Below are 24,061 nucleotides of genomic sequence, written 5' to 3'. Positions count from 1 at the left end.
ATGTTAACATTAGAAGCCTCCTCCCTAAGTTTGTTTTATTCACTGCTTTAGCACACTCTGCCAACCCGGATTTCTTAGCCGTGTGAATCCTGGCTTAGGAAGGCCACCAGAAACCCTGAAATTTCCATCCCTAACTATAAAATTTTCCGACAAGATAGAACTGCCAAAGGGGGCGGAGTTGCAATCTACTGCAGAGATAGCCTGCAGAGTTCTGTCTTACTATCCAGGTCTGTACCCAAACAATTTGAGCTTCGACTTTTAAAAATCCACCTTTCCAGAAACAAGTCTCTCACCATTGCCGCTTGCTATAGACCACCTTTTGCCCCCAGCTGTGCCCTGAACACCATATGTGAATTGATTGCCCTCCATCTACCTTCAGAGCTCGCACTGTTAGGTGACCTAAACTGGGACATGCTTAACACCCCGGCCATCCTACAATCTAAGCTTGATGCACTCAATCTCACACAAATTATCAATGAACCCACCAGGTACAACCCCAAATCCGTAAACACAGGCACCCTCATAGATATCATCCTAACCAACCTGTCCTCCAAATACACCTCTGCTGTCTTCAACTAGGATCTCAGCGATCACTGCCTCATTGCTTGCGTCCGTAATGGGTCTGCGGTCAAACGACCACCCCTCATCACTGTCAAACGCTCCCTAAAACACTTCAGCGAGCAGGCCTTTCTAATCGACCTGGCCCGGGTATCCTGGACGGATATTGACCTCATTCCGTCAGTAGAAGATGCCTGGTTATTCTTTAAAAGTGCTTTCCTCACAATCTTAAATAAGCATGCCCCATTCAAAAAAATTTAGAACCAGGAACAGATATAGCCCTTGGTTCACTCCAGACCTGACTGCCCTTGACCAGTGTAACAGTATAACTTTAGACCGTCCCCTCGCCCCGACACGGGCGCGAACCAGGGACCCTCTGCACACATCAACAACAGTCACCCACGAAGCGTCGTTACCCATCGCTCCACAAAAGCCGCGGCCCTTGCAGAGCAAGGGGAACCACTACTTCTAGGTTCCAGAGCAAGTGACGTAACCGACTGAAAGGCTGCTAGCGCGCACCACCGCTAACTAGCTAGCCATTTCACATCCGTTACACCAGCACAAAAACATCCTGTGGCGTACGGCATTAGCATCGAATAGCCCCCGCGATATGCAACTTTTCAGGGAAGTTAGGAACCAATATACACAGGGAGTTAGGAAAGCAAAGGCTAGCTTCTTCAAACAGAAATTTGCATCCTGCAGCACAAACTCCAAAAAGTTCTGGGACACTGTAAAGTCCATGGAGAATAAGAGCACCTCCTCCCAGCTGCCCACTGCACTGAGGCTAGGAAACACTGTCACCACCGATAAATCCACAATAATTGAGAATTTCAATAAGCATTTTACTACGGCTGGCCCTGCTCTCCACCTGGCCACCCCTACCCTGGTCAACAGCCCTGCACCCCCCACAGCAACTTGCCCAAGCCTCCCCCATTTCTCCTTCACCCAAATCCAGATAGCTGATGTTCTGAAAGAGCTGCAAAATCTGGACCCCTACAAATCAGCAGGGCTAGACAATCTGGACCCTCTCTTTCTAAAATGATCAGCTGAAATTGTTGCAACTAGCCTGTTCAACCTCTCTTTCGTATCGTCTGAGATCCCCAAAGATTGGAAAGCTGCCGCGGTCATCCCCCTCTTCAAAGGGGTAGACACTCTAAACCCAAACTGCTACAGACCTATATCTATCCTACCCTGCATTTCTAAGGTCTTCGAAAGCCAAGCTAACAAACAGATCACAGACCATTTCGAATCCCACCGTACCTTCTCCGCTATGCAATCTGGTTTCCGAGCTGGTCATGGGTGCACCTCAGCCACGCTCAAGGTCCTAAACGATATCATAACCACCATCGATAAGAGACAATGCTGTGTAGCTGTATTCATCAACATGGCCAAGGCTTTCGACTCTGTCAATCACCACATTCTTATTGGCAGACTCAACAGCCTTGGTTTCTCAAATGACTGCCTCGCCTGGTTCAGCAACTACTTCTCAGAGTTCAGTGTGTCAAATCGAAGGGCCTGTTGTCCGAACCTCTGGCAGTCTCTATGGGGGTGCCACAGGGTTCAATTCTCAGTCAGACTCTTTTCTCTGTATACATCAATGATGTCGCTCTTGCTGCTGGTGATTCTCTGATCTACCGCTACGCAGACGACACCATTCTGTAGACTTCTGGCCCTTCTTTGGACACTATGTTAACTAACCTCCAGACGAGCTTCAATGCCATACAACTCTCCTTCCGTGGCCTCCAACTGCTCTTTAAATGCAAGTAAAACTAAATACATGCTCTTCAACCGATCGCTGCCCGCACCCACCCGCCCGTCCATTATCACTACTCTGGACAGTTCTGACTTAAAATATGTGGACAACTACAAATACTTAGGTGTCTGGTTAGACTGTAAACTCTCCTTCCAGACTCACATTAAGCATCTCCAATCCAAAATTAAATCTGGAATCGGCTTCCTATTTCGCAGCAAAGCATCCTTCACTCATGCTGCCAAACATATCCTCGTAAAACTGACTATCCTACCGATCCTTGACTTCGGCGATAAATAGCCTCCAACACTCTACTCAGCAAATTGGATGCAGTCTATCACAGTGCCATCCGTTTTGTCACCAAAGCCCCATATACTACCCATTACTGCGACCTGTATGCTCTCGTTGGATGGCCCTCGCTTTATATTCGTCGCCAGGTCATCTATAAGTCTTTGCTAGGTAAAGCCCCGCCTTATCTCAGCTCACTGGTCACCATAGCAGCACCCACCCGTAGCACGCTCTCCATCAGGTATATTTCACTGGTCACCCCCAAAGCCAATTCCTACTTTGGCCGCCTTTCCTTCCAGTTCTCTGCTGCCAATGACTGGAACGAATTACAAAAATCACTGAAGCTGGAGACTCATATCTCCCTCACTAACTTTAAGCACCAACTGTCAGAGCAGCTCACAGATCACTGCACCTGTACATAGCCCATCCAACTACCTCATCCCCATACTGTTATTTATTTTTGCTCCTTTGCACCCCGTATCTCTACTTGCACATTCATCTTCTGCAGATCTATCACTCCAGTGCTTAATTGCTAAATTGTAATAATTTAGCCACTATGGCCTATTTATTGCCTTACCTCCCTTATCTTACCTCATTTGCACACACTGTATATAGACTTTTTTTCCTATTGTGTCATTGACTGTATGTTTGTTTATTCCATGTGTAACTCTGTGTTTTTGTTGTTTGTGTCGCACTGCTTTGCTTTTTCTTGACCAGGTCGCAGTTGTAAATGAGAACTTGTTCTCAACTAGCCTACCTGGTTAAATAAAGATTAAATAAAATAGGTTTGATATTGTCATTGACAAACTGAAGAACAGTCAGCCTAGCAATGTATGTAGCTAGCTGGTTTAATAATAAAATGATAACATTTGAAGATAATTGACTTCAATTGTATTTATTTATGGCAAGGTGATCTAGTCTGCTTGGCTAGCGAGGAGAATTTTTGTGGTGAGTGTTGCCAACTAATTTTCAGGGGAAGTTGCTAGAGGCAGGTCGATTTGTTGCTAAAAGTTGCTAAATGACATTGTGATATCATTGCGTAATAATGTAAAACAGAGTCATTACTTAGCGTCATTACGTAGAATACACAATAACGTTACTCAAATTGACTGGCCATCTCAGCGAAAAATATGATTTGACATTTGTTAGTTTAGATTTGTTTATCACATTTTTATTTGTAAAAGTAATATAAACGCAAAACATTTTATATGATCAGATATTTTTATTTTTAAACACAACACTTAATTATTGAACAATTACATTTGACTTTTCTTTTTGTCTAGTAAACCTACACATTCTGAACAATTATAGTTTAAAGCAGTGTATTGGTAGTTAGTTATCATGCATGGCTGCAAAAGTGCATTGTGAGTGACGTCAGCAGAAGCCGCTCAGCTCGTGCACAGGCAGCTGCAGTCAGCCAACAATGATTTGCAAATTGCTGAAATTGCTGCTGGCTGTGCACGAGCTGAGCTCCTGCTGTTGACGTCACTCACAATGCACTTTTGCAGCCAGGCACGTGTTGTGACCGAGAAAATCGTTTTTGTGTCATTTAGAGGGAAAATGCGTGCATTTTAGCGTTTGAGTCACTTTTCAAAAGTTGCTAAAAGTTCCAAATACATTTTTTAAAGTAGCTAAATTTGTTGCTAGGTGCTGTTTTAAAAGAAAGTTGCCAGGGTAGTCTAAAAAGTTGCTAAATTGGCATCACTGTTTGTGGTAGTCTAAACAGAATCCATGCTACGTCCACTTTGACGTGACCGCATTCAATTTAAACGGTTAGTAGGGTTTAGGCGAGGGTATGGACCGAACATTTACCTATTTTCTTCATCATCCGGGTCACGCTCGCAGTTTGCGGATGTGATTCAAACGCGGAAACAACACGTTAGAAATGGTAAAAGATCATTGCCAGGCTACTAGCCATTTTGTGATATAACCTGTATAATGTTACTATTTATTTTATAGCCACAAGCCTATTTAAATGTCTACGGAATAGCTGATACAATTTCGTTAGGGAAGCTCCAGAGACTAAGTAAAAGCCAGAAGAGTTGCACGAACTCGCTAGCTAGCTAGATACTAACATTACTTAACTAGCTATAATCCCTCATGTCTGTATGGTAGTTACAGACAGTTAGCTAGCTATCACACTATCGTCGTTTTCATGTGTCGTGCATGGTTCATTTTATCACCCAGACAGATTATGAAAGGAAACGTAACTACCTTGCTTGACTATCCAACCAGGCTGACCTATAATGCTGTTCTAATAATAGCTAGCCTATAGAACCCCACAGTGGAGGTGTCATAATACCCATAAAACCTAGCGGCCAAACATGTAAATGGTTCCATTTTTTCCACCATTCATTGTTTCCCATAGGGTATTTTAGAAACACTTAAAATAAGGGCTGTGTTTAATCTAGGCTTTCACTGGCGTGACGTTTTGATAACCATGTAAATCTCTCTTGGACATTTTACTTTGATTCAAAAATGCTAATTAGCATCAAAATAGGCATCATGCAATATTACAAAAAGCTCCTGCATGTCATCTTTAGCTGGCACCTTCGCTAACAGGTACATTTAAGGAAATTTCATTACTACATTTAGCTAACATTAGATAGTTAATCCAGAGATTCTGGGGCGGCAGGGTAGCCTGGTGGTTAGAGCGTTGGACTAGTAACCGCAAATTTGAATCCCTGAGCTGACAAGGTACAAATCTGTTGTTCTGCCCCTGAACAAGGCAGTTAACCCACTGTTCCTAGGCCGTCATTGAAAATAAGAATTTGTTCTTAACTGACTTGCCTAGTTAAATAATGGTAAAAAAAAAATGTTTTGCCTCGATTCGGCAGTCTCCAGATCATCATGGCATTTGTGGTTCATTATGATAGCCACATTAGCAGCTAATTAGCGTTTCTTTTGTTGGTGAATATATTTAAGTCACTTTGTCCGAGAGAGATTTACACTGTTATCAAAACATCACGCCAGTGTAAACCTACACAAAACGCAGCCCTTATATTAAGTGTTTCCAAAATCCCCTATGGGACAAGTGAATGGCTGAAAAATGATTGGAACCATTTCCCTGTTTGACTGCACACTTTTATGGGTAATATGACTCATATGGTGGTACTTTATTATTATCTCAATAATAGCTTGATACAGTATTTTCTCAGTTTAACCTCGCACTCATACATTTTGTCTTAATTTCTTGCAGGCAACAGGGACAGATCGAGCAGTTGGCATGGGCCTGGTTGGCTTCAGCCTCCTATTGTTTACATACTACACAATCTGGGTCATCATACTGGTAGGTCACAGGAGGTTGGTAGTACCTTAATTGGGGAGCACGGGCTCGTGGTAACGGCTGGAGTGGAATGGTATTGAACACGTGTAACTGTTGTTTTTGTCGCACTGCTTTGCTTTATCTTGGCCAGGACGCAGTTGTAAATGAGAACTTGTTCTCAACTGGCCAGCTGGTTAAATAAAGGCAAATTTTTTTTTTGACATGAGGGATTGATGCCATTCCATTTGTGACGTTCCAGACATGAGCTGTGCTCCCCTCAGCAACCCCCTGTGTGGTAGGTATAGCCTAGCTACAGATTGTTACACCAGATAATGTGATTTAACCAAAGATTTTTTATATCCATTACTGGGAGTTACAGGATAGGTACTGTTTGGTGTAGAACAGAGAATTTTCGACCAAGCTTGGTGATACTGGCCTCGTTCTCCTGAATCAACGATTAAGACAGTATTACTAAGGTTGGTCGAAAATTCTTTGTCCTACACCAAACAGTACCTATCCTGTAACTCCAAGTAATGGATACCAAAAATATTTGGTTAAATCACATTATCTGGTATAACAATCTGTAGCTAGGTATAGCCTAGAACTGCTATTCTGGTCCAAAATTGGTTTGTGCCGTCTTGCCAACGGGCTGTCTTGCCAACATCCATTTGAATTCAATCATCTTTTGACAGCACGCCTTTTGATTAGAAAAATATTTGCCCATTGTAGAAGTGCTCAGAAAGCGACGTTTTGGGCCTGAATGCCGAAACATTCAAGAAATAAAGATGCTGAAAGTTTACCCATTTTGCATACACCACCATACCATGAGACATACATGTCTTCATCACTGGAAAAGATAAACGGTTGAGATTGATATCATTTAAAAGCTTACAGAGTTAGCAAACTATTTTATCATTTGAGATTTTTTTATTTAAATTTAAAAGAACATGTTTTAACGTAAATTATCTAAAAACGCATAAACTAATTTGTTGTAACTTAGGCCCTATTTTACATCTAACATTTTTGTGTTGCGCCGGCCATAGGTTGAGACACAACATGCTCTTGAAAACAGGGTGGGTGTCATGTTTTGGCTGATAAATGTACTAAAATGGGAATGAAATTTCAACTTTCAAATGGTACCATAAAGATCGTTGGAGGTCCACACATTCGAGATTGTTGACTTTGCATTGTAATTTGCAAGTTAAACTCGCTGCCAGGAATCCAATAGAAGATGATGTATTGTTTGTGTCAACTAACTCGTGGGATATTGTACCTTTTCCAGCCCTTCGTGGACAGCGATCATGTGGTCCACCAGTATTTCCTTCCACGGGAGTACTCTGTCATTCTACCTGGGATTGCAGCATTGATACTGCTGCTCTGTGTAGGTGAGGTCTTGAATGCTACATTAGATGGGTTCTAATCTAGTGTTTTGCTCCTTTCCCTGTTCCCTACCCTCAGCCTGTCCATCTAAAATGACTGGATATACATAGGATATAAGGCATTCTGCTTGTTCACAAGGACCTCCCTGAGCTAGGTGCAGCTGAGATGACCATCTGATGGTCTACAAATCACAGAACAGCCTAACTGGGCATGAACAGATCCATATGCAATACACCCAAATTGGTGAATATGTGGCACCTACAATGGTAGCCAAATATATTGGTAGCCTTGCACTTTTCTTAAATAATTCCCCATTTCTTTTAAAATAAGTTGAACTTGGGAAGAATTTTTTTTTGTCTCCACACGTTGTTATTGGATTGTCACATGGCAGAACCATTTTTTGTGGGGGAAACTTAAGTTTACAGTGTTTAATTAAGAAAATGTAAACAAATGGAATGGACACAATTTTTGGTACCCAGGAGCTAATATTTGGTTAAACATCCTTTTGCGAAGATAACAACAAAACAAAGTATTTTAGCCATCTATGAGCTTGCTATACCTTTCTACTGGGAATTTGGCCACCTTTTTAGCTGCAAATGACTCCAATTCTTCAATGTTTTGAATGTTGCCTTCCACCAACTGCTGTTTTCAGATTTCCCCAAAGGTTTTTGATGGGATCCAGATCTGGATTCCTCGCTGGGCACTCCAGAACATTTTTGAATGCTTTATTTGGTCATTGGTAAACATAGTGCTGATGTATTGCCAAATTTTGTTTCATTGGTCTACAGAACATTTCCCCAGGATTTAGGCATGTTTAGATGGGATTTTACAAAGTTCAATGGGTCTTTCTTGTCTCTTTCAGCATTGGAGTCTTCCTATGTTTACCAATGACCAAATTAAGCATTCAAAGAAAAGAACACCCTCCCTATAATCAAACATGGGGGAGGTTCGCTAATGCTTTGAATGCTTTGCTTTGATGCCTCTGGTACTATGGGCCTTGAACGTGTGCAAGACATAATGAAAACAGCAGATTATCAAGGTGTTTTGGAGTGCATTGTTCAACCCAGTGTCTAAAAACTGGGTCTCTGTCTCTGTTGAAGGTTGTGGGTCTTCCAGCAGGACAACAACCCAAACACTCATATATATATTTTTTTAAGCCCCCAGGAATGGTTCAAGAATAAACACTGGACTGTTCTGGAGTGGGCAGCAACTGCTCCAGATCTGAATCCCATCCAAAACCATTTTTTTTTTTTATATAAGGGAAAGGGAGATACCTAGTCAGTTGTACAACTGAATGCCTTCAACTGAAATGTCTTCTACATTTAACCCAACCCCTCTGAATCAGAGAGATGCGGTGGGGCTGCCTTAATCAACATCCACGTCTTCGGCACCCAGTGAACAGTGGGTTAACTGCCTTGTTCAGGGGCAGAACGACAGATTTTTACCTTGTCAGCGCGGGGTATATGCCATTTGTTTACATTTTCTTAATTAACATTCCCCTCCCAAAGAAATGTTGGTTCTGCAATGTTGACAATAGAACAATGGTGTGGAGACCAAACTTTATTTTTTAATTTCAACTTATTTTAGAAGAAATTGGGAATTAATTAAGAAAAGTGCAAGAGTGCCAATATATTTGGCCACCACTGTAGTTCCATCTGGTCTTGATGAGAACAGTGACCTTATTCTTCTTGTTTTAAGAGTAACCACAGACATTCTCCTCTCCTCAGGTACCTTCATTGGAGTGGTCACCAGGAAGAACCGCAAGCCTAAGGTGGACTAAGAGGGATGGTGTCACAGAGACGCTGTCAGACGGGTCAGGATGTAGAGCTAGGAGTTATGCTAACAGTAGCTTCACTAGAACCTCCCTGGTCCAGCGTCTTGCCTTACATTCCGTTGGGAGAAATCAAAAATAAAGTCTGGACTGCTTCTCTCTGACAGCTGATGAAAACATCTAATGACTGAAAGACATAAGACAACACTTGAAGAGCTGCTGTACACCACCACCTATCCCATCTCCTTATATTCAGACCCACAACCTTGCGGTTGGCAATGCATGTCAGAGATTGACGTTAAAGTCTGAAAGGCACTTGCCCATCGGGCAAGTCAAAGGCTTTTTTTGGTTGCCAAAAGATTATGATCACTTCCCTGAAAATGTAAATTAGTTATTTATACACAAACTGCCATAAATGGCCTGCCTGTCACCTACACATAGGGAAGGAATCAGATCAGTACTGGAATTCTTTGTATTTTGGTTGTTATCAGTAAAAACATTAATAGCAGGCTCAACTTGCCCGACTGCCGACTGCCATAAATTGTTTGTCTTTTGCGTAAACAATGGGAATGAACCAGAAAGATCAGCTTTAGGCTACTGGAATTCTTTTCTATATGTATTTATTTTTCATTACATGCCCATTGGGGCAAACTCAGAGCAGGCCAAACTTGTGCAACTGCTCACTTCACTTGACCCAGGCAATAGGGCAACCCTTAATGTGAATCCCTGCATGGCTGCAGATGCTATATTTATCCTTAAGGAGCATTGTCACTTTGCCAGGGATACAAAATTCAAAAGGCACTGGTACATCTGAGCAATCTTATTTGCAGGTGCATGGCAACAGTTGAACAAGATGAAGGAAAAAGGAAACCGCACACTGCTCTTGATAGTATCACTGATCTTTAATAAGCTTACTTGTGAGGCCTTCGTCAAAGCTTTTGTGAGTTGTTTCGAAATTTGCACCCTTATGTAGACCGAGCTCCACCCACATCTGTTCCACACATCGAAGGGGGTTCGAGGCAAAGGAAAAAGGGGATGAAATCAATGTGTAGGTATTCAGTTTCACTGTATGTGGTCAGCCCTAGATAAAACCTGGCTTCATAATGTGGAGAGGAATTAGATTAGCTGATTTTGTAGAGTACTATATCAGATTTGATCAAAGTTTCACTGGTGTCCCATTTCACCACATTTTGGATGTCTTTTCAGACACTGTTTTAAGACTTAAAGATTTATTTCGAGTTCTTAGTTGCTAAGAATGACCCATGTCAATTGTTTAGTTAGTAACTGTAGTCTACACGGACTGAAAGGGCCCAATTGATATCCAAGCATATTTATTATGTCCACACAAGCACTTGGTATTTTAAATACTCATTGTGGCAAATTAGGAAATCTGTCATGCTTTTAAATACCATTAAGTGCTTGGCTAGTTCAAGTACAAGATAACTTAGCATCTGATATGATGGACGGTTTTCTAAAGTCTGTTGAGCAAAACAAGGTCTAAAATGTGGATGGTGTATAGGGTTAAAGGTCCTCTGTATTCACAAAATAAAAATGTTATATTGATAATTCTCGCACAATTCATTCAGGATTTCAATGTTTAGAATGTGGTCTATAATGAGAATTGATTCAAATCATGTTGTATTGTGTAGGCTATACATCTACGATTTAGGTCATATCATTGATCACATCAAAAGATTCCTCGTAAAATGTGTCATATATGACGTTTTTTTATAACCTGTGTGTCCGAGTTTTTTTCAGGTCACAGACGAGCTAATGCTTTGTGAAAGGAGATTTCTGGTGCAGCTTGTTGGGGGTTCCGCGCAGTGTCATTATCGCCACATCCCCGCTGTCGCGCATTCATTGAAAGAACGGATTGCGATGTCAATCGTGGATAGGAGGAATGCGCTGATCTCGGGAACTATAGAGCAGACACGGGAGGACCTGAATTAGTGGCATCGATGAGCCAAACTGAGGCAAGAATCTTCATATTTTGGAATATCTATTACTAATGTTAACGCAAATATTATTTTAATATTGCTTGTTTTGTTATATGTTTTTGACTATATGAACGTAGCCTACTGTAGTTTTTTTTATTCGTGCTAAATTTACCCGTCGGTATCCCATGCGCGCAATGACAGGCAGCGGATAGACGACGGAATGATGTATCCGAATTGTGTGTGAAAAGTTTAATTTAGGCAGCAAAGAATAACACCATATTCAAACCATCCAGCCAACATTATCAGAAATTGTTTGCTGTATCACCGTTATGCGCATGCAATAACCCTTTTTAGCCTATTGTTTTATTGTATGGCTAGTCCTATAATAGCCCATATATTATTGTGTACCCTACACATGTATAGGGTATTACTATATGGCAAAAGGTGTAGGCCTACTTTATTATGCTGGTATACTGCTGTGGGTGTGGTGTGGTGTCAACTCGGTTCCACTGGTCAGTGGGTCAATATAGAGCAGTGCAGATACTCAAATTGGACGGAGTCCTCTCAACGATTCTGCATGTTGATAAAAACAACCTATTTTCTACCCTGTTTTATCAATGGTTTATCCTTGATTCATCATGATTTAACATAATAAAACGACTAATTAAACGGTTATTTTGCTAATAGATGCTTGAAGCTGGGTACTCTCCAAAACAAGGACCTCATTAGTTACAGCCACTGTGCTTGAACAGATAAAGTGCCCCTAGGGCTTGCAGGGGCGCATTGAGAGCAACAGCTACATCTAGACCCTAGGGACTTGAACAGACTTGTTCCTCTCCTGCGTGTTGTCAAGGAGACAGCTGGTTGATCCATGATCACTGATGGTTCATATTTACATACCCCATGTGGGGGGAAGGAGGGATACACTAGCAGGGCTGGACTGGCCATCTGTCATTTTGGGAAAATGCCAGATGGGCTGGTTCATTTTTAGCCCAGCGGGCCTGTCTAACTCAGGTTTTTTGTGCAAAATTATCAATTTTTGGCTATTAATGTGGGCCTCAGAGAAAATATGGCCTGGTGTAGAGGCCTTGAGGAAAAAAATGGGCCGTGTGGGAGCCTCAAGGAAAAGAAGGGGCAGGTGTGTTAAAAATATCAGGGTTGATTTCTGGTCCCAGTCTGCCCCTGTACACTAGCCTATATTGACAGTCCTTAGTGATTTCTGGTCTCAGTCTGCCCCTGTACACTAGCCTACAGTATATTCACAGTCCTTAGTGATTTCTGGTTCCAGTCCGCCCCTGTACACTAGCCTATATTCACAGTCCTTAGTGATTTTTGATCCCAGTCCGCCCCTGTACACTAGCCTATATTCACAGTCTTTAATTATGTGGCTAATAATGGGGGCCTCAAGGAAAAAATGGCCTGGTGTAGGGGCCTCGAGGAAAAAAATGGGCCGGTGTGGGAACCTCAAGGAAAAGAAGGGGCAGGTGTGTTAGAAATGTCAGGGCTGATTTCTGGTTCCAGTCCGCCCCTCTACACTAGCCTATATTCACAGTTACCCTCTACTCGCTTGTTCCTAACAGGAAAGGCTTCTGTGGTCAAATGTATGTGGCCTGTTTGATTTCACTGTCAGTCAATATCGGGCCAATAAAAGCTCTCCATTCTCTGAGGCCTATAGAGCCATTGCACTTTTGTTGCCGTGGTCACTTTCTGCATGCCACAGGCAGCCCAGGTCTCTCTACGACACGACTGTTATTTTCAACCTCTGGTTTGCCCAGCAATGAGTTACCACACGTCAATCGATAGGAAGACCAACTTGCGTGGTCCAACTGGTCTTACCTGCGTAGTTGTCTTTTTTTTGTAAATGGCATTACATTTTAATGGAGACAAACAGCCCTTTTAGTGATGTGGCATTTTGTAGAGATGGTTGCAAGTGCTGGTGCTTGAGCACTCATTCTGGTGTGTGTGTGTCATCCCCACCCCAGATGGAGATGTCTGGGGGTCCGGTGGGGGTGACGCGGAGGACTGGGACAGTGAAGAGGACGATGTGGGGGGGCCTGAGGCAGCAGTGGAAGCTACTGGGCCTGTTTGAGATTGACCAGCAGCACGAGTTCTACAGCCTCACCTCTATGATGAAGGAAGGCCTCTCTGCAGCCGTGCAGACCACCATCGACAACCCACCACCGGTGAGCACCAACCACGGTCACATTAGGTGTGGTGCAAGTATTCTAAGTAAATTTTACTAAGCATGTTTGCACCACGTTAAAAATCTGACCTGTTTATTTCAGTGGAGGATAGAACACTTAAAACAAACTTAGAACACGAGACTGTCTTCACTTACACCTTGTTTTTAACCCTTTGTGTTTAATGCCCTGTGTACAGGTATTTTACAAACGTCACACCCAGTGCAAACACATGGTAGATTAAGATGTTTTACAAGGCTCACAAGGGATAGACAGTTTGATCTGGGCATGGTGTTGTCAGCGTGCATAACCATGTACAGTGGTCTGAAACTAGTCAAAAATACGTTTTAAATGGTCCAAACAAACAACAATATACATACATACACCTGTCATATGCCATTGTGAACATGTTCATGTTTGGTTATAAACTGGATACATTTTGATTTCCTGGTGGTGGGTAACTATTGATTCACTCCACCTCCATCACCCATCAAGTTCGCCCAGAGGACCATGAGAAGGTCAACAGGGGTGGGGATGTAACATGAACAAAAGGAGCTCATCAGATAGAGCCATGCTCCATTCACCTCTATTACTCATGGCTTAAGGCCCCATACAGAAGAACCCCGGGTCATGTTCATTAGGCAGCAAACGGAAGAAAATGGACTGGAACAGGGAGTGATTACCTGGACTTTTCCAATAAGAAAGGCTCAAACTGTTATGGTTCTCATAGTTTGTTAGCCGCTTGTTAGCTTACTACTAGCTACAATGGCACCTTCTCTGCAACAATCGTTTTGTTTAAGACGTATGCCCAATTTTGAAACCTGCTCCCTACTATTTGCTCTGATGACTTGCCCTTGCGGATCTGAGAAGGTTTTACCATATTGCTTTCACCCATCCGGTGCCCTCAGATCGACCAAAAGTCATCAGCACCAAGGTCAGATGGAAAGTTGGTCAGTATCCGGTTTGAAACAGAGTATTTGGCTGAGCTAGGGGAGGTGGCTATTAGTAGCTTGTGCATTTGCTTTGTTTAACTGACAAACACTGTTGTTGTCCCTACAATGTAGGGGGGGACAAAACAGGATTATATTAGCAACCTGATCTCAGAGCATTTTGTATTATTCTGTAAGTAAAAACCGAGACACCCCATTTAGTATGATATGTTACTTTTCGTATGGCATGTATTCATTTGTGGATGTCCATCACCCATTTGGTATGATATGTTACGAATTATGTTACGAATATGCAAAACATACAATATGTCATGAATTCTAGAGAGGTGGCTAACGTTAACTAGGCTAGGACTTAGGGTTAAATAAAAATGTAGGAGTTAGGTTAAAGGGTTAAGGTTAGGGGAAGGGTTAGCTAAAAGGGTTAAGGTCAGGGGAAGGGTTAGCTAACATGCAAAGTAGCTAAAAAGTAGTAAGTAGTTGAAAAGTTGCTAATTAGTTCAAATGCTAAAGTTGTCTGTGATGAGATTAGAATTCTCAACCTTTGGCTTAAGTAATCATCTGTTTAATGTAACCATAGCAAACATAACGTAATATATCATAACATATAATATTATGGCCATCCGAGTGGCGCAGGTGTCTAAGGCATTGCATCGCAGTGCTAGAGGCGTCACTACAGACCCGGGTTCGATCCCGGGCTGTATCACAACCGGCCGTGATTCGGAGTCCCACATAGCGGTGCACAATTGACCCAGCGTCGTCCGGGCTAGGGGACGGTTTGGCCGGATGGGCTTAACAAGTAGGCCATCATTGTAAATAAGAATTTGTTCTTAACTGACTTGTCTAGTTAAATAAAGGTTAAAAAATGTATGTACAGAATAATACGAAATGCTCTGCGACCAGGCTGATATTAGAGCCAAGTGGGACTTGGATTTGGGTGTAATCATGAGAACTTATTTGCAGAAACCATTTTACATTGGCGTTTGGTTGCTGTGCTGGATCCTATGGTGCTGAATACGTTTTTTTTTTCTCACACACACACACACACACACACACACACACACACACACACACACACACACACACACACACACACACACACATTCAAATGGAGCCTGCTGACTCAGCAGTGTGATACATGAATGTCCAGTCTGTTGTCTCTTACTCACGTATTATCTTACACACACACACACCCTGTTGATCCACCTCTTGTAGCGTGTTAGCTAATTTTGTGTCGCAATGTTTAGATTTCATGAAAAGTTGAGAGGAGTTCAACAGGAAAGGTATCTGTACATTTTTGTTGTTGGTGGACTGTCATTGCCGTTGTCTTTTTTTCATATTTAAACATTTATCTGTGTAGAACATACACAGAATGTTAGTAGTGAATAGAACATTTAAAATAGTGAAAACAAAACAAATGCCTTCTTTTTAGAATGCAAAATGTTTGATATATCTGACCCACAGTGATTATAGACCACTTGGAAATGTTTATTGCTTTGCATAATTGGTATATGTTACAGGTAACCATTATTCTGTTTTCTTTCTTTTTTTTAATCATAGGATGAATTGTCAGAAGATGATTACAGATTGGAGCTCACTCAAATACATAAGGTATGCTGATTTCCAAAACTCTCTCTCCTCTCTCTATCTCTTACTGATACTAGGAGTTTGTCTATGCAAACAGCAGGTATCTAATAGAGCCAAGATATCTTGTGGAGTTCCTCAAGGATCTATTCTTGGGCTGGTTGTTTCTGACCTACATCCATGACCTTGCTGCTGTATCTATCACCTTATTTTCATTACTGTTTGCTGATGATACCAATCAGATCTGAACTCAAAATAACTCTCTCTCTCTCTCTCTCTCTCTCTCTCTCTCTCTCTCTCTCTCTCTCTCTCTCTGTGTAGGACTTTAAAATGGAGACGTTTGCAGGGCCAGTGTTTGCCAGCTTGCGTCGCTCCCTGGGGATGACAGAAAAGGAGTATCAGCACTCTCTCTCCTCCGATGGCTCATACCTGCAGTTCATCAGCAACTCCAAAAGCAAGGCTGACTTCTTTCTGACGTGCGTAAGCATATTCTACTCCTCTCGTCATCTCTCCCTTTCCTGCTAGTGTATATCTCTCTCACCACACATAGACATACAGCAATAGTGGAAATATAGAAAAGTTCCTTTGTTACTCCTATTTTGGGATTTTATTATGGACCCCCATTAGCTGTTGCAAAAGCAGCAGCTACTCTTCCTGGGGTCCACACAAAACATGAAACATAATACAGAATGACATAATACAGAACATCAATAGACAAGAACAGCTCAAGGACCGAACTATATAAAAAAAAAATTAAAGGCACACATAGCCTACATATCAGTACATACACATAAACTATCTAGGTCAAATAGGGGAGAGATGTTGTGCCGCGAGGTGTTGCTTTATCTGTTTTTTTAAATCAGGTTTGCTGTTTATTTGAGCAATATGAGATGGAAGGACGTTCCATGCAAGAAGGGCTCTGTATAATAGTGTAAGCTTTCTTTAATTTGTTCTGGATTTGGGGACTGTGAAAAGACCCCTGGTGGCATGTCTGGTGAAATAAGTGTGTGCGTCAGAGCTGTGTGTAAGTTGACTATGCAAACAATTTGGGATTTTCAACACATTAATGTTTCTTATAAAAAGAAGAAGTGATGCAGTCAGTCTCTCCTCACCTCTTAGCCAAGAGAGACTGGCATGCATAGTATTTATATCAGCCCTCTGATTACAATTAAGAGCAAAATGTGCCGCTCTGTTCTGGGCCTGATCTCTGCATCTGTCTTTCTCTTCCAGGAACGATAAGTGTTTTTTCCTGAAGACCCAGAATAAGAGAGAGGTGAAATTCCTCTTGTCCAATCTGAGAATCTACATGGAGCACTTAGAGAAGTATCCCCATTCACTGCTGGTCAAGTTCTTAGGTAAGACTAACAGGATGGACTCTCATCTCATGGAAAATCTTTGTATCTGTTTTTAGTTCTCTTAGCTACCATAGCTCTGCATTTGACTGACTTTCGGTTTGTTTTCAAGGTGTCCACAGGATAAACATTTCCCATAGGAGGAAGGTACAGACTGATTATAGATTGTTATTCATAGGCATAGTGTGTGTAATTATCTACAACTTTGTTCATGCCTTGTCTTACCCTTTTCACAGAAGTACTTTATTGTAATGCAGAGTGTTTTTTATCCTGACGATCGAATCAATGCCAGGTAAGCCTGTTTCAGAGTTAAACCAAAAAGTCTGGAGTAGGGACTATATTACAGGCTCTGGTAGGAATACTGTTATACTGACTTTGTTCTCTGTTGTCTTTTGTTACAGGTATGACATCAAGGGTTGTGAGGTGAGCCGGTGGACAGACCCAGCCCCTGAGGGTAGCCAGGTTATTGTTGTCCTCAAGGACTTGAACTTCAAGGGCCAGTATATCACTCTGGGTAAGAGGAACGAATCCTGTCATAGTATGTTATGTCACATATGTGTACCAGATGACTGACTACAATGACAAAAAAGACTTTACAGGTATATTGTAGTAATTGAGATAGGCCAGTCTGGTCATGCTTATAGCAGAGTAACATCCATTTTAATAACCCATATTATTACACTGTAACAGGTAGTAAGTGGTACATGCAGTTATTTCATATATATGCTTGTGCTGATAGACCAGCAGCGGCCGTGGCTGCTCCGGCAGGTGGAGATTGACACGTCGTTCTTGCAGAGACTCAACGTGCTGGACTACAGCCTCCTGGTGGGCCATCAGCCCCTGCACCAAGACGAACGCCACCAGGGCCTCTCCTTTGCCACCCTTATCATGCGCACAAAAAAGTGGGTGGAAATTGTATTTTTCTTTCATTCTTTCTTGATGTTTACCCCCTCTCCTCTTTAACCTTTTCAGATGGCTGTTGGTTTCTATTAACTCTGGTTACCCCCTCTCCTCTTTAACCTTTTCAGATGGCTGTTGGTTTCTATTAACTCTGGTTACCCCCTCTCCTCTTTAACCTTTTCAGATGGCTGTTGGTTTCTATTAACTCTGGTTATCCCCCTCTCCTCTTTAACCTTTTCAGATGGCTGTTGGTTTCTATTAACTCTGGTTACCCCCTCTCCTCTTTAACCTTTTCAGATGGCTGTTGGTTTCTATTAACTCTGGTTACCCCCTCTCCTCTTTAACCTTTTCAGATGGCTGTTGGTGTCTATTAACTCTGGTTACCCCCTCTCCTCTTTAACCTTTTCAGATGGCTGTTGGTGTCTATTAACTCTGGTTACCCCCTCTCCTCTTTAACCTTTTCAGATGGCTGTTGGTTTCTATTAACTCTGGTTACCCCCTCTCCTCTTTAACCTTTTCAGATGGCTGTTGGTTTCTATTAACTCTGGTTACCCCCTCTCCTCTTTAACCTTTTCAGATGGTTGTTGGTTTCTATTAACTCTGGTTACCCCCTCTCCTCTTTAACCTTTTCAGATGGTTGTTGGTTTCTATTAACTCTGGTTACCCCCTCTCCTCTTTAACCTTTTCAGATGGTTGTTGGTTTCTATTAACTCTGGTTACCCCCTCTCCTCTTTAACCTTTTCAGATGGCTGTTGGTTTCTATTAACTATGGTTACCCCCTCTCCTCTTTAACCTTTTCAGATGGTTGTTGGTTTCTATTAACTCTGGTTACCCCCTCTCCTCTTTAACCTTTTCAGATGGCTGTTGGTGTCTATTAACTCTGGTTACCCCCTCTCCTCTTTAACCTTTTCAGATGGTTGTTGGTTTCTATTAACTCTGGTTACCCCCTCTCCTCTTTAACCTTTTCAGATGGCTGTTGGTTTCTATTAACTCTGGTTACCCCCTCTCCTCTTTAACCTTTTCAGATGGTTGTTGGTTTCTATTAACTCTGGTTACCCCCTCTCCTCTTTAACCTTTTCAGATGGCTGTTGGTTTCTATTAACTCTGGTTACCCCCTCTCCTCTTTAACCTTTTCAGATGGTTGTTGGTTTCTATTAACTCTGGTTACCCCCTCTCCTCTTTAACCTTTTCAGATGGTTGTTGGTTTCTATTAACTCTGGTTACCCCCTCTCCTCTTTAACCTTTTCAGATGGTTGTTGGTTTCTATTAACTCTGGTTACCCCCTCTCCTCTTTAACCTTTTCAGATGGCTGTTGGTGTCTATTAACTCTGGTTACCCCCTCTCCTCTTTAACCTTTTCAGATGGTTGTTGGTTTCTATTAACTCTGGTTACCCCCTCTCCTCTTTAACCTTTTCAGATGGCTGTTGGTTTCTATTAACTCTGGTTACCCCCTCTCCTCTTTAACCTTTTCAGATGGTTGTTGGTTTCTATTAACTCTGGTTACCCCCTCTCCTCTTTAACCTTTTCAGATGGCTGTTGGTGTCTATTAACTCTGGTTACCCCCTCTCCTCTTTAACCTTTTCAGATGGCTGTTGGTGTCTATTAACTCTGGTTACCCCCTCTCCTCTTTAACCTTTTCAGATGGCTGTTGGTTTCTATTAACTCTGGTTACCCCCTCTCCTCTTTAACCTTTTCAGATGGCTGTTGGTTTCTATTAACTCTGGTTATCCCCTCTCCTCTTTAACCTTTTCAGATGGTTGTTGGTTTCTATTAACTCTGGTTACCCCCTCTCCTCTTTAACCTTTTCAGATGGTTGTTGGTTTCTATTAACTCTGGTTACCCCCTCTCCTCTTTAACCTTTTCAGATGGTTGTTGGTTTCTATTAACTCTGGTTACCCCCTCTCCTCTTTAACCTTTTCAGATGGCTGTTGGTGTCTATTAACTCTGGTTACCCCCTCTCCTCTTTAACCTTTTCAGATGGTTGTTGGTTTCTATTAACTCTGGTTACCCCCTCTCCTCTTTAACCTTTTCAGATGGCTGTTGGTTTCTATTAACTATGGTTACCCCCTCTCCTCTTTAACCTTTTCAGATGGTTGTTGGTTTCTATTAACTATGGTTACCCCCTCTCCTCTTTAACCTTTTCAGATGGTTGTTGGTTTCTATTAACTCTGGTTACCCCCTCTCCTCTTTAACCTTTTCAGATGGCTGTTGGTGTCTATTAACTCTGGTTACCCCCTCTCCTCTTTAACCTTTTCAGATGGTTGTTGGTTTCTATTAACTCTGGTTACCCCCTCTCCTCTTTAACCTTTTCAGATGGCTGTTGGTTTCTATTAACTCTGGTTACCCCCTCTCCTCTTTAACCTTTTCAGATGGTTGTTGGTTTCTATTAACTCTGGTTACCCCCTCTCCTCTTTAACCTTTTCAGATGGCTGTTGGTTTCTATTAACTCTGGTTACCCCCTCTCCTCTTTAACCTTTTCAGATGGTTGTTGGTTTCTATTAACTCTGGTTACCCCCTCTCCTCTTTAACCTTTTCAGATGGTTGTTGGTTTCTATTAACTCTGGTTACCCCCTCTCCTCTTTAACCTTTTCAGATGGTTGTTGGTTTCTATTAACTCTGGTTACCCCCTCTCCTCTTTAACCTTTTCAGATGGCTGTTGGTGTCTATTAACTCTGGTTACCCCCTCTCCTCTTTAACCTTTTCAGATGGTTGTTGGTTTCTATTAACTCTGGTTACCCCCTCTCCTCTTTAACCTTTTCAGATGGCTGTTGGTTTCTATTAACTCTGGTTACCCCCTCTCCTCTTTAACCTTTTCAGATGGTTGTTGGTTTCTATTAACTCTGGTTACCCCCTCTCCTCTTTAACCTTTTCAGATGGCTGTTGGTTTCTATTAACTCTGGTTACCCCCTCTCCTCTTTAACCTTTTCAGATGGTTGTTGGTTTCTATTAACTCTGGTTACCCCCTCTCCTCTTTAACCTTTTCAGATGGTTGTTGGTTTCTATTAACTCTGGTTACCCCCTCTCCTCTTTAACCTTTTCAGATGGCTGTTGGTGTCTATTAACTCTGGTTACCCCCTCTCCTCTTTAACCTTTTCAGATGGTTGTTGGTTTCTATTAACTCTGGTTACCCCCTCTCCTCTTTAACCTTTTCAGATGGCTGTTGGTTTCTATTAACTCTGGTTACCCCCTCTCCTCTTTAACCTTTTCAGATGGTTGTTGGTTTCTATTAACTCTGGTTACCCCCTCTCCTCTTTAACCTTTTCAGATGGCTGTTGGTTTCTATTAACTCTGGTTACCCCCTCTCCTCTTTAACCTTTTCAGATGGCTGTTGGTTTCTATTAACTCTGGTTACCCCCTCTCCTCTTTAACCTTTTCAGATGGTTGTTGGTTTCTATTAACTCTGGTTACCCCCTCTCCTCTTTAACCTTTTCAGATGGTTGTTGGTTTCTATTAACTCTGGTTACCCCCTCTCCTCTTTAACCTTTTCAGATGGTTGTTGGTTTCTATTAACTCTGGTTACCCCCTCTCCTCTTTAACCTTTTCAGATGGCTGTTGGTGTCTATTAACTCTGGTTACCCCCTCTCCTCTTTAACCTTTTCAGATGGTTGTTGGTTTCTATTAACTCTGGTTACCCCCTCTCCTCTTTAACCTTTTCAGATGGCTGTTGGTTTCTATTAACTCTGGTTACCCCCTCTCCTCTTTAACCTTTTCAGATGGTTGTTGGTTTCTATTAACTCTGGTTACCCCCTCTCCTCTTTAACCTTTTCAGATGGTTGTTGGTTTCTATTAACTCTGGTTACCCCCTCTCCTCTTTAACCTTTTCAGATGGCTGTTGGTGTCTATTAACTCTGGTTACCCCCTCTCCTCTTTAACCTTTTCAGATGGTTGTTGGTTTCTATTAACTCTGGTTACCCCCTCTCCTCTTTAACCTTTTCAGATGGCTGTTGGTTTCTATTAACTCTGGTTACCCCCTCTCCTCTTTAACCTTTTCAGATGGTTGTTGGTTTCTATTAACTCTGGTTACCCCCTCTCCGCTTTAACCTCTCAGGTCAGTGATCACTGGCTCAAGCCCCACCCATGCGGGCATGCCCACTGTTCCAGGGGTGGTCCCAGAGGAAGACTCCACGCTGTTGGTGTCAGAGATGGATGGCGGGACAGGAAGTTGCAGCATTGCCGAGTCACGGGGAGGAAGTGACCCGGGCAGTGCCCTTTCCGGGAGAACCTGTACTGAGCAGCCGGCCGGGTCGGTCACAGATTCGATGGTGCTCAGGGACTTCCAGGCCCAGAACCGCCGGCTGCTGCCCAACTTCAAGAACCCGCTACACGTCATTGACGGACCGGAGCATCGCTACTTTGTGGGCATCATTGACATCTTCACTGTCTACAGCTTCAAGAAGAGGCTGGAGCATTGGTGGAAGAGACTGCGGCACCCAGGGCAGGCCTTCTCCACCGTCAGCCCCACCTCTTACTGCCTTAGGCTCTGCCAGTGGGTACAGGACCACACCAAGTAGACTCAGAAAAAGGGGAGGACGAGGATGGTTTGTTCCAGTTGCAGGCTGTCTGCCCAAGAACAAACATTTGTACACACACAGTAGCAGGCTGTCTGCCCAGGAACACCCGTTTGCATGCACGCAACTTGGACACTGACCAGAGACATGAAGCTATGCTTTTAAAGCGCTATAATTTCAGATTGATCAAGGAGCAGTTACTTTCATGTTTCCACATCTCCCGACCAAAGCTAAAACAAATATAAACCATTATATACAAATATAATATTCACCATCGCGAATTCATGGGTTTCCTTTTCATATTCTTTGTTAAGTAAACAAAGAAAAAGGTGTGACATTTATAATCAAGTGCTATGAATTAATTAGCTGATTTTCCAAATTATAATCGTTTTTTAATTGTTGAAGTTCAATTAGCAAGTGAATGCTGAACACCAAAATAATTGTACAAATTTGCCACCTCATATGGATTTTTTTATTATTACAATTGAACTTTGAAGTGTTTATACCTGTGCAATTTTGTTGTATTTTTAAAAGTTGTGTTTTCACTTTTCAACTGACCAAGTGAATATACTCTCCCGATATGACTGTGCAGTGTGTATGTATATATATATTATTATAATTTTTTTCTATTCTTTGTGCGGTCATGGCAAGGTCAGTATAAAGGGTTAACGTTTAAAAGTGATGACAAACGGTAGTCATAAAGGTTCTGTTCCCTACTCAGACATTGCTGACGCATGTCAGATCTTACAATGCCTGGATAAGTATTTTACATATCAGCTAACCACATCATATGTCATAGCAATCTGGTGCCTGACTGCACAGTCTATGACGTGGCACGCAACCATTGGTTGATGCATGCAATGTCTGAACAGGGGAACACAACCTTTATAAGACTGCCTTGTTCTTATGATGACCAACACATTTTTTAAAGGGAAAGTTCACTTCTGGAAATTGTATATTATTTTTTACTTACCTAGGGAAGAACCTGGACACCCTAGGTAACACCGTAGGGAAGTTGAAAATACACAAAAAATTGTGAACTATCCCTTTAATGCCATGTTGCCTCAGAAGAGATATTACTCACACTGTCCAGATTTTATGGTGAATTGTAGGCTAAAGACTTAGTCTTGCTGTTAGGAAATATAACACAAATGTGCTTTAAACCTCTTGAGGTGCTTCATTCTGTACCTCACCCTCGACTCCCTGTGTCAGTCAGGGAAATATGAGGATTGTTTTTAGGGGGTTTTCACAACTCTGTCTGGGTCTGAATGTTGTTTGAAAGTAAGGCACTGTATTTACAGGGTTTAAGTTGTCTAGAAACAGAAATCTATTCTATCCATGAATAGAATTTACTTTACATCCTATTTGAATGTAAGATGTAGCATAAAAAACATACACACAAAGTTGGGGAAATAAAATACCCTGATTTGAGGACTAAGTTATGTGGTCATTTTCACAACATATTCACTAATGTAAGCTACTTTGTAACGGTGTGGATGGCTAACTCTAATCCACCATCTATACTCTCTCCTGGCTCAACTTGTTGACCCCTGGTAAAGTCATGTTTGTGCCTTCTGTCTATAATAGGCGTGTGCTGAAACCTTTGCTCAATGCATAAAGAACTTTGAGTTAAGGTGTGTG

General features: G+C 42.1%; 2 protein-coding genes across 5 annotated transcripts; both read left to right on the top strand.

Moving 5' to 3' along the window:
• The first annotated feature begins 4,364 nt into the window (after positions 1-4,364).
• dpm2 (dolichyl-phosphate mannosyltransferase subunit 2, regulatory) lies at positions 4,365-9,527 on the top strand. Of its 3 annotated transcripts, none has more exons than XM_038970295.1 (4): positions 4,365-4,484; positions 5,796-5,885; positions 7,144-7,242; positions 8,969-9,527. In XM_038970295.1, exons 1-4 carry the CDS (start codon positions 4,482-4,484, stop codon positions 9,152-9,154), a joined length of 378 nt encoding a protein of 125 aa, XP_038826223.1. In that variant the 5' UTR covers positions 4,365-4,481; the 3' UTR covers positions 9,155-9,527. The 3 variants fall into 3 exon arrangements, with proteins under 3 accessions (XP_038826223.1, XP_038826222.1, XP_038826224.1); XM_038970294.1 differs by lacking the exon at positions 4,365-4,484 and adding an exon at positions 5,543-5,687; XM_038970296.1 differs by lacking the exon at positions 4,365-4,484 and adding an exon at positions 5,560-5,687 and having other exon boundaries at positions 7,144-7,246; positions 8,969-9,131.
• Positions 9,528-10,708: 1,181 nt separating this feature from the next.
• pip5kl1 (phosphatidylinositol-4-phosphate 5-kinase-like 1) lies at positions 10,709-24,043 on the top strand. Of its 2 annotated transcripts, XM_038970292.1 has the most exons (10): positions 10,709-10,985; positions 12,932-13,132; positions 15,637-15,687; positions 15,982-16,136; positions 16,891-17,015; positions 17,125-17,159; positions 17,249-17,304; positions 17,414-17,526; positions 17,752-17,914; positions 21,961-24,043. In XM_038970292.1, exons 1-10 carry the CDS (start codon positions 10,971-10,973, stop codon positions 22,421-22,423), a joined length of 1,377 nt encoding a protein of 458 aa, XP_038826220.1. In that variant the 5' UTR covers positions 10,709-10,970; the 3' UTR covers positions 22,424-24,043. The 2 variants fall into 2 exon arrangements, with proteins under 2 accessions (XP_038826220.1, XP_038826221.1); XM_038970293.1 differs by lacking the exons at positions 10,709-10,985; positions 12,932-13,132; positions 15,637-15,687 and having other exon boundaries at positions 16,053-16,140.
• The last annotated feature ends 18 nt before the right edge of the window (positions 24,044-24,061 follow it).

Source organism: Salvelinus namaycush, chromosome 31 (genome assembly GCF_016432855.1).
Source record: "Salvelinus namaycush isolate Seneca chromosome 31, SaNama_1.0, whole genome shotgun sequence".
Lineage (NCBI taxonomy): Eukaryota > Metazoa > Chordata > Actinopteri > Salmoniformes > Salmonidae > Salvelinus > Salvelinus namaycush.
The sequence above is the reverse complement of the archived record's forward strand: the minus strand, read 5'-3'. Positions and strand labels throughout refer to the sequence as shown.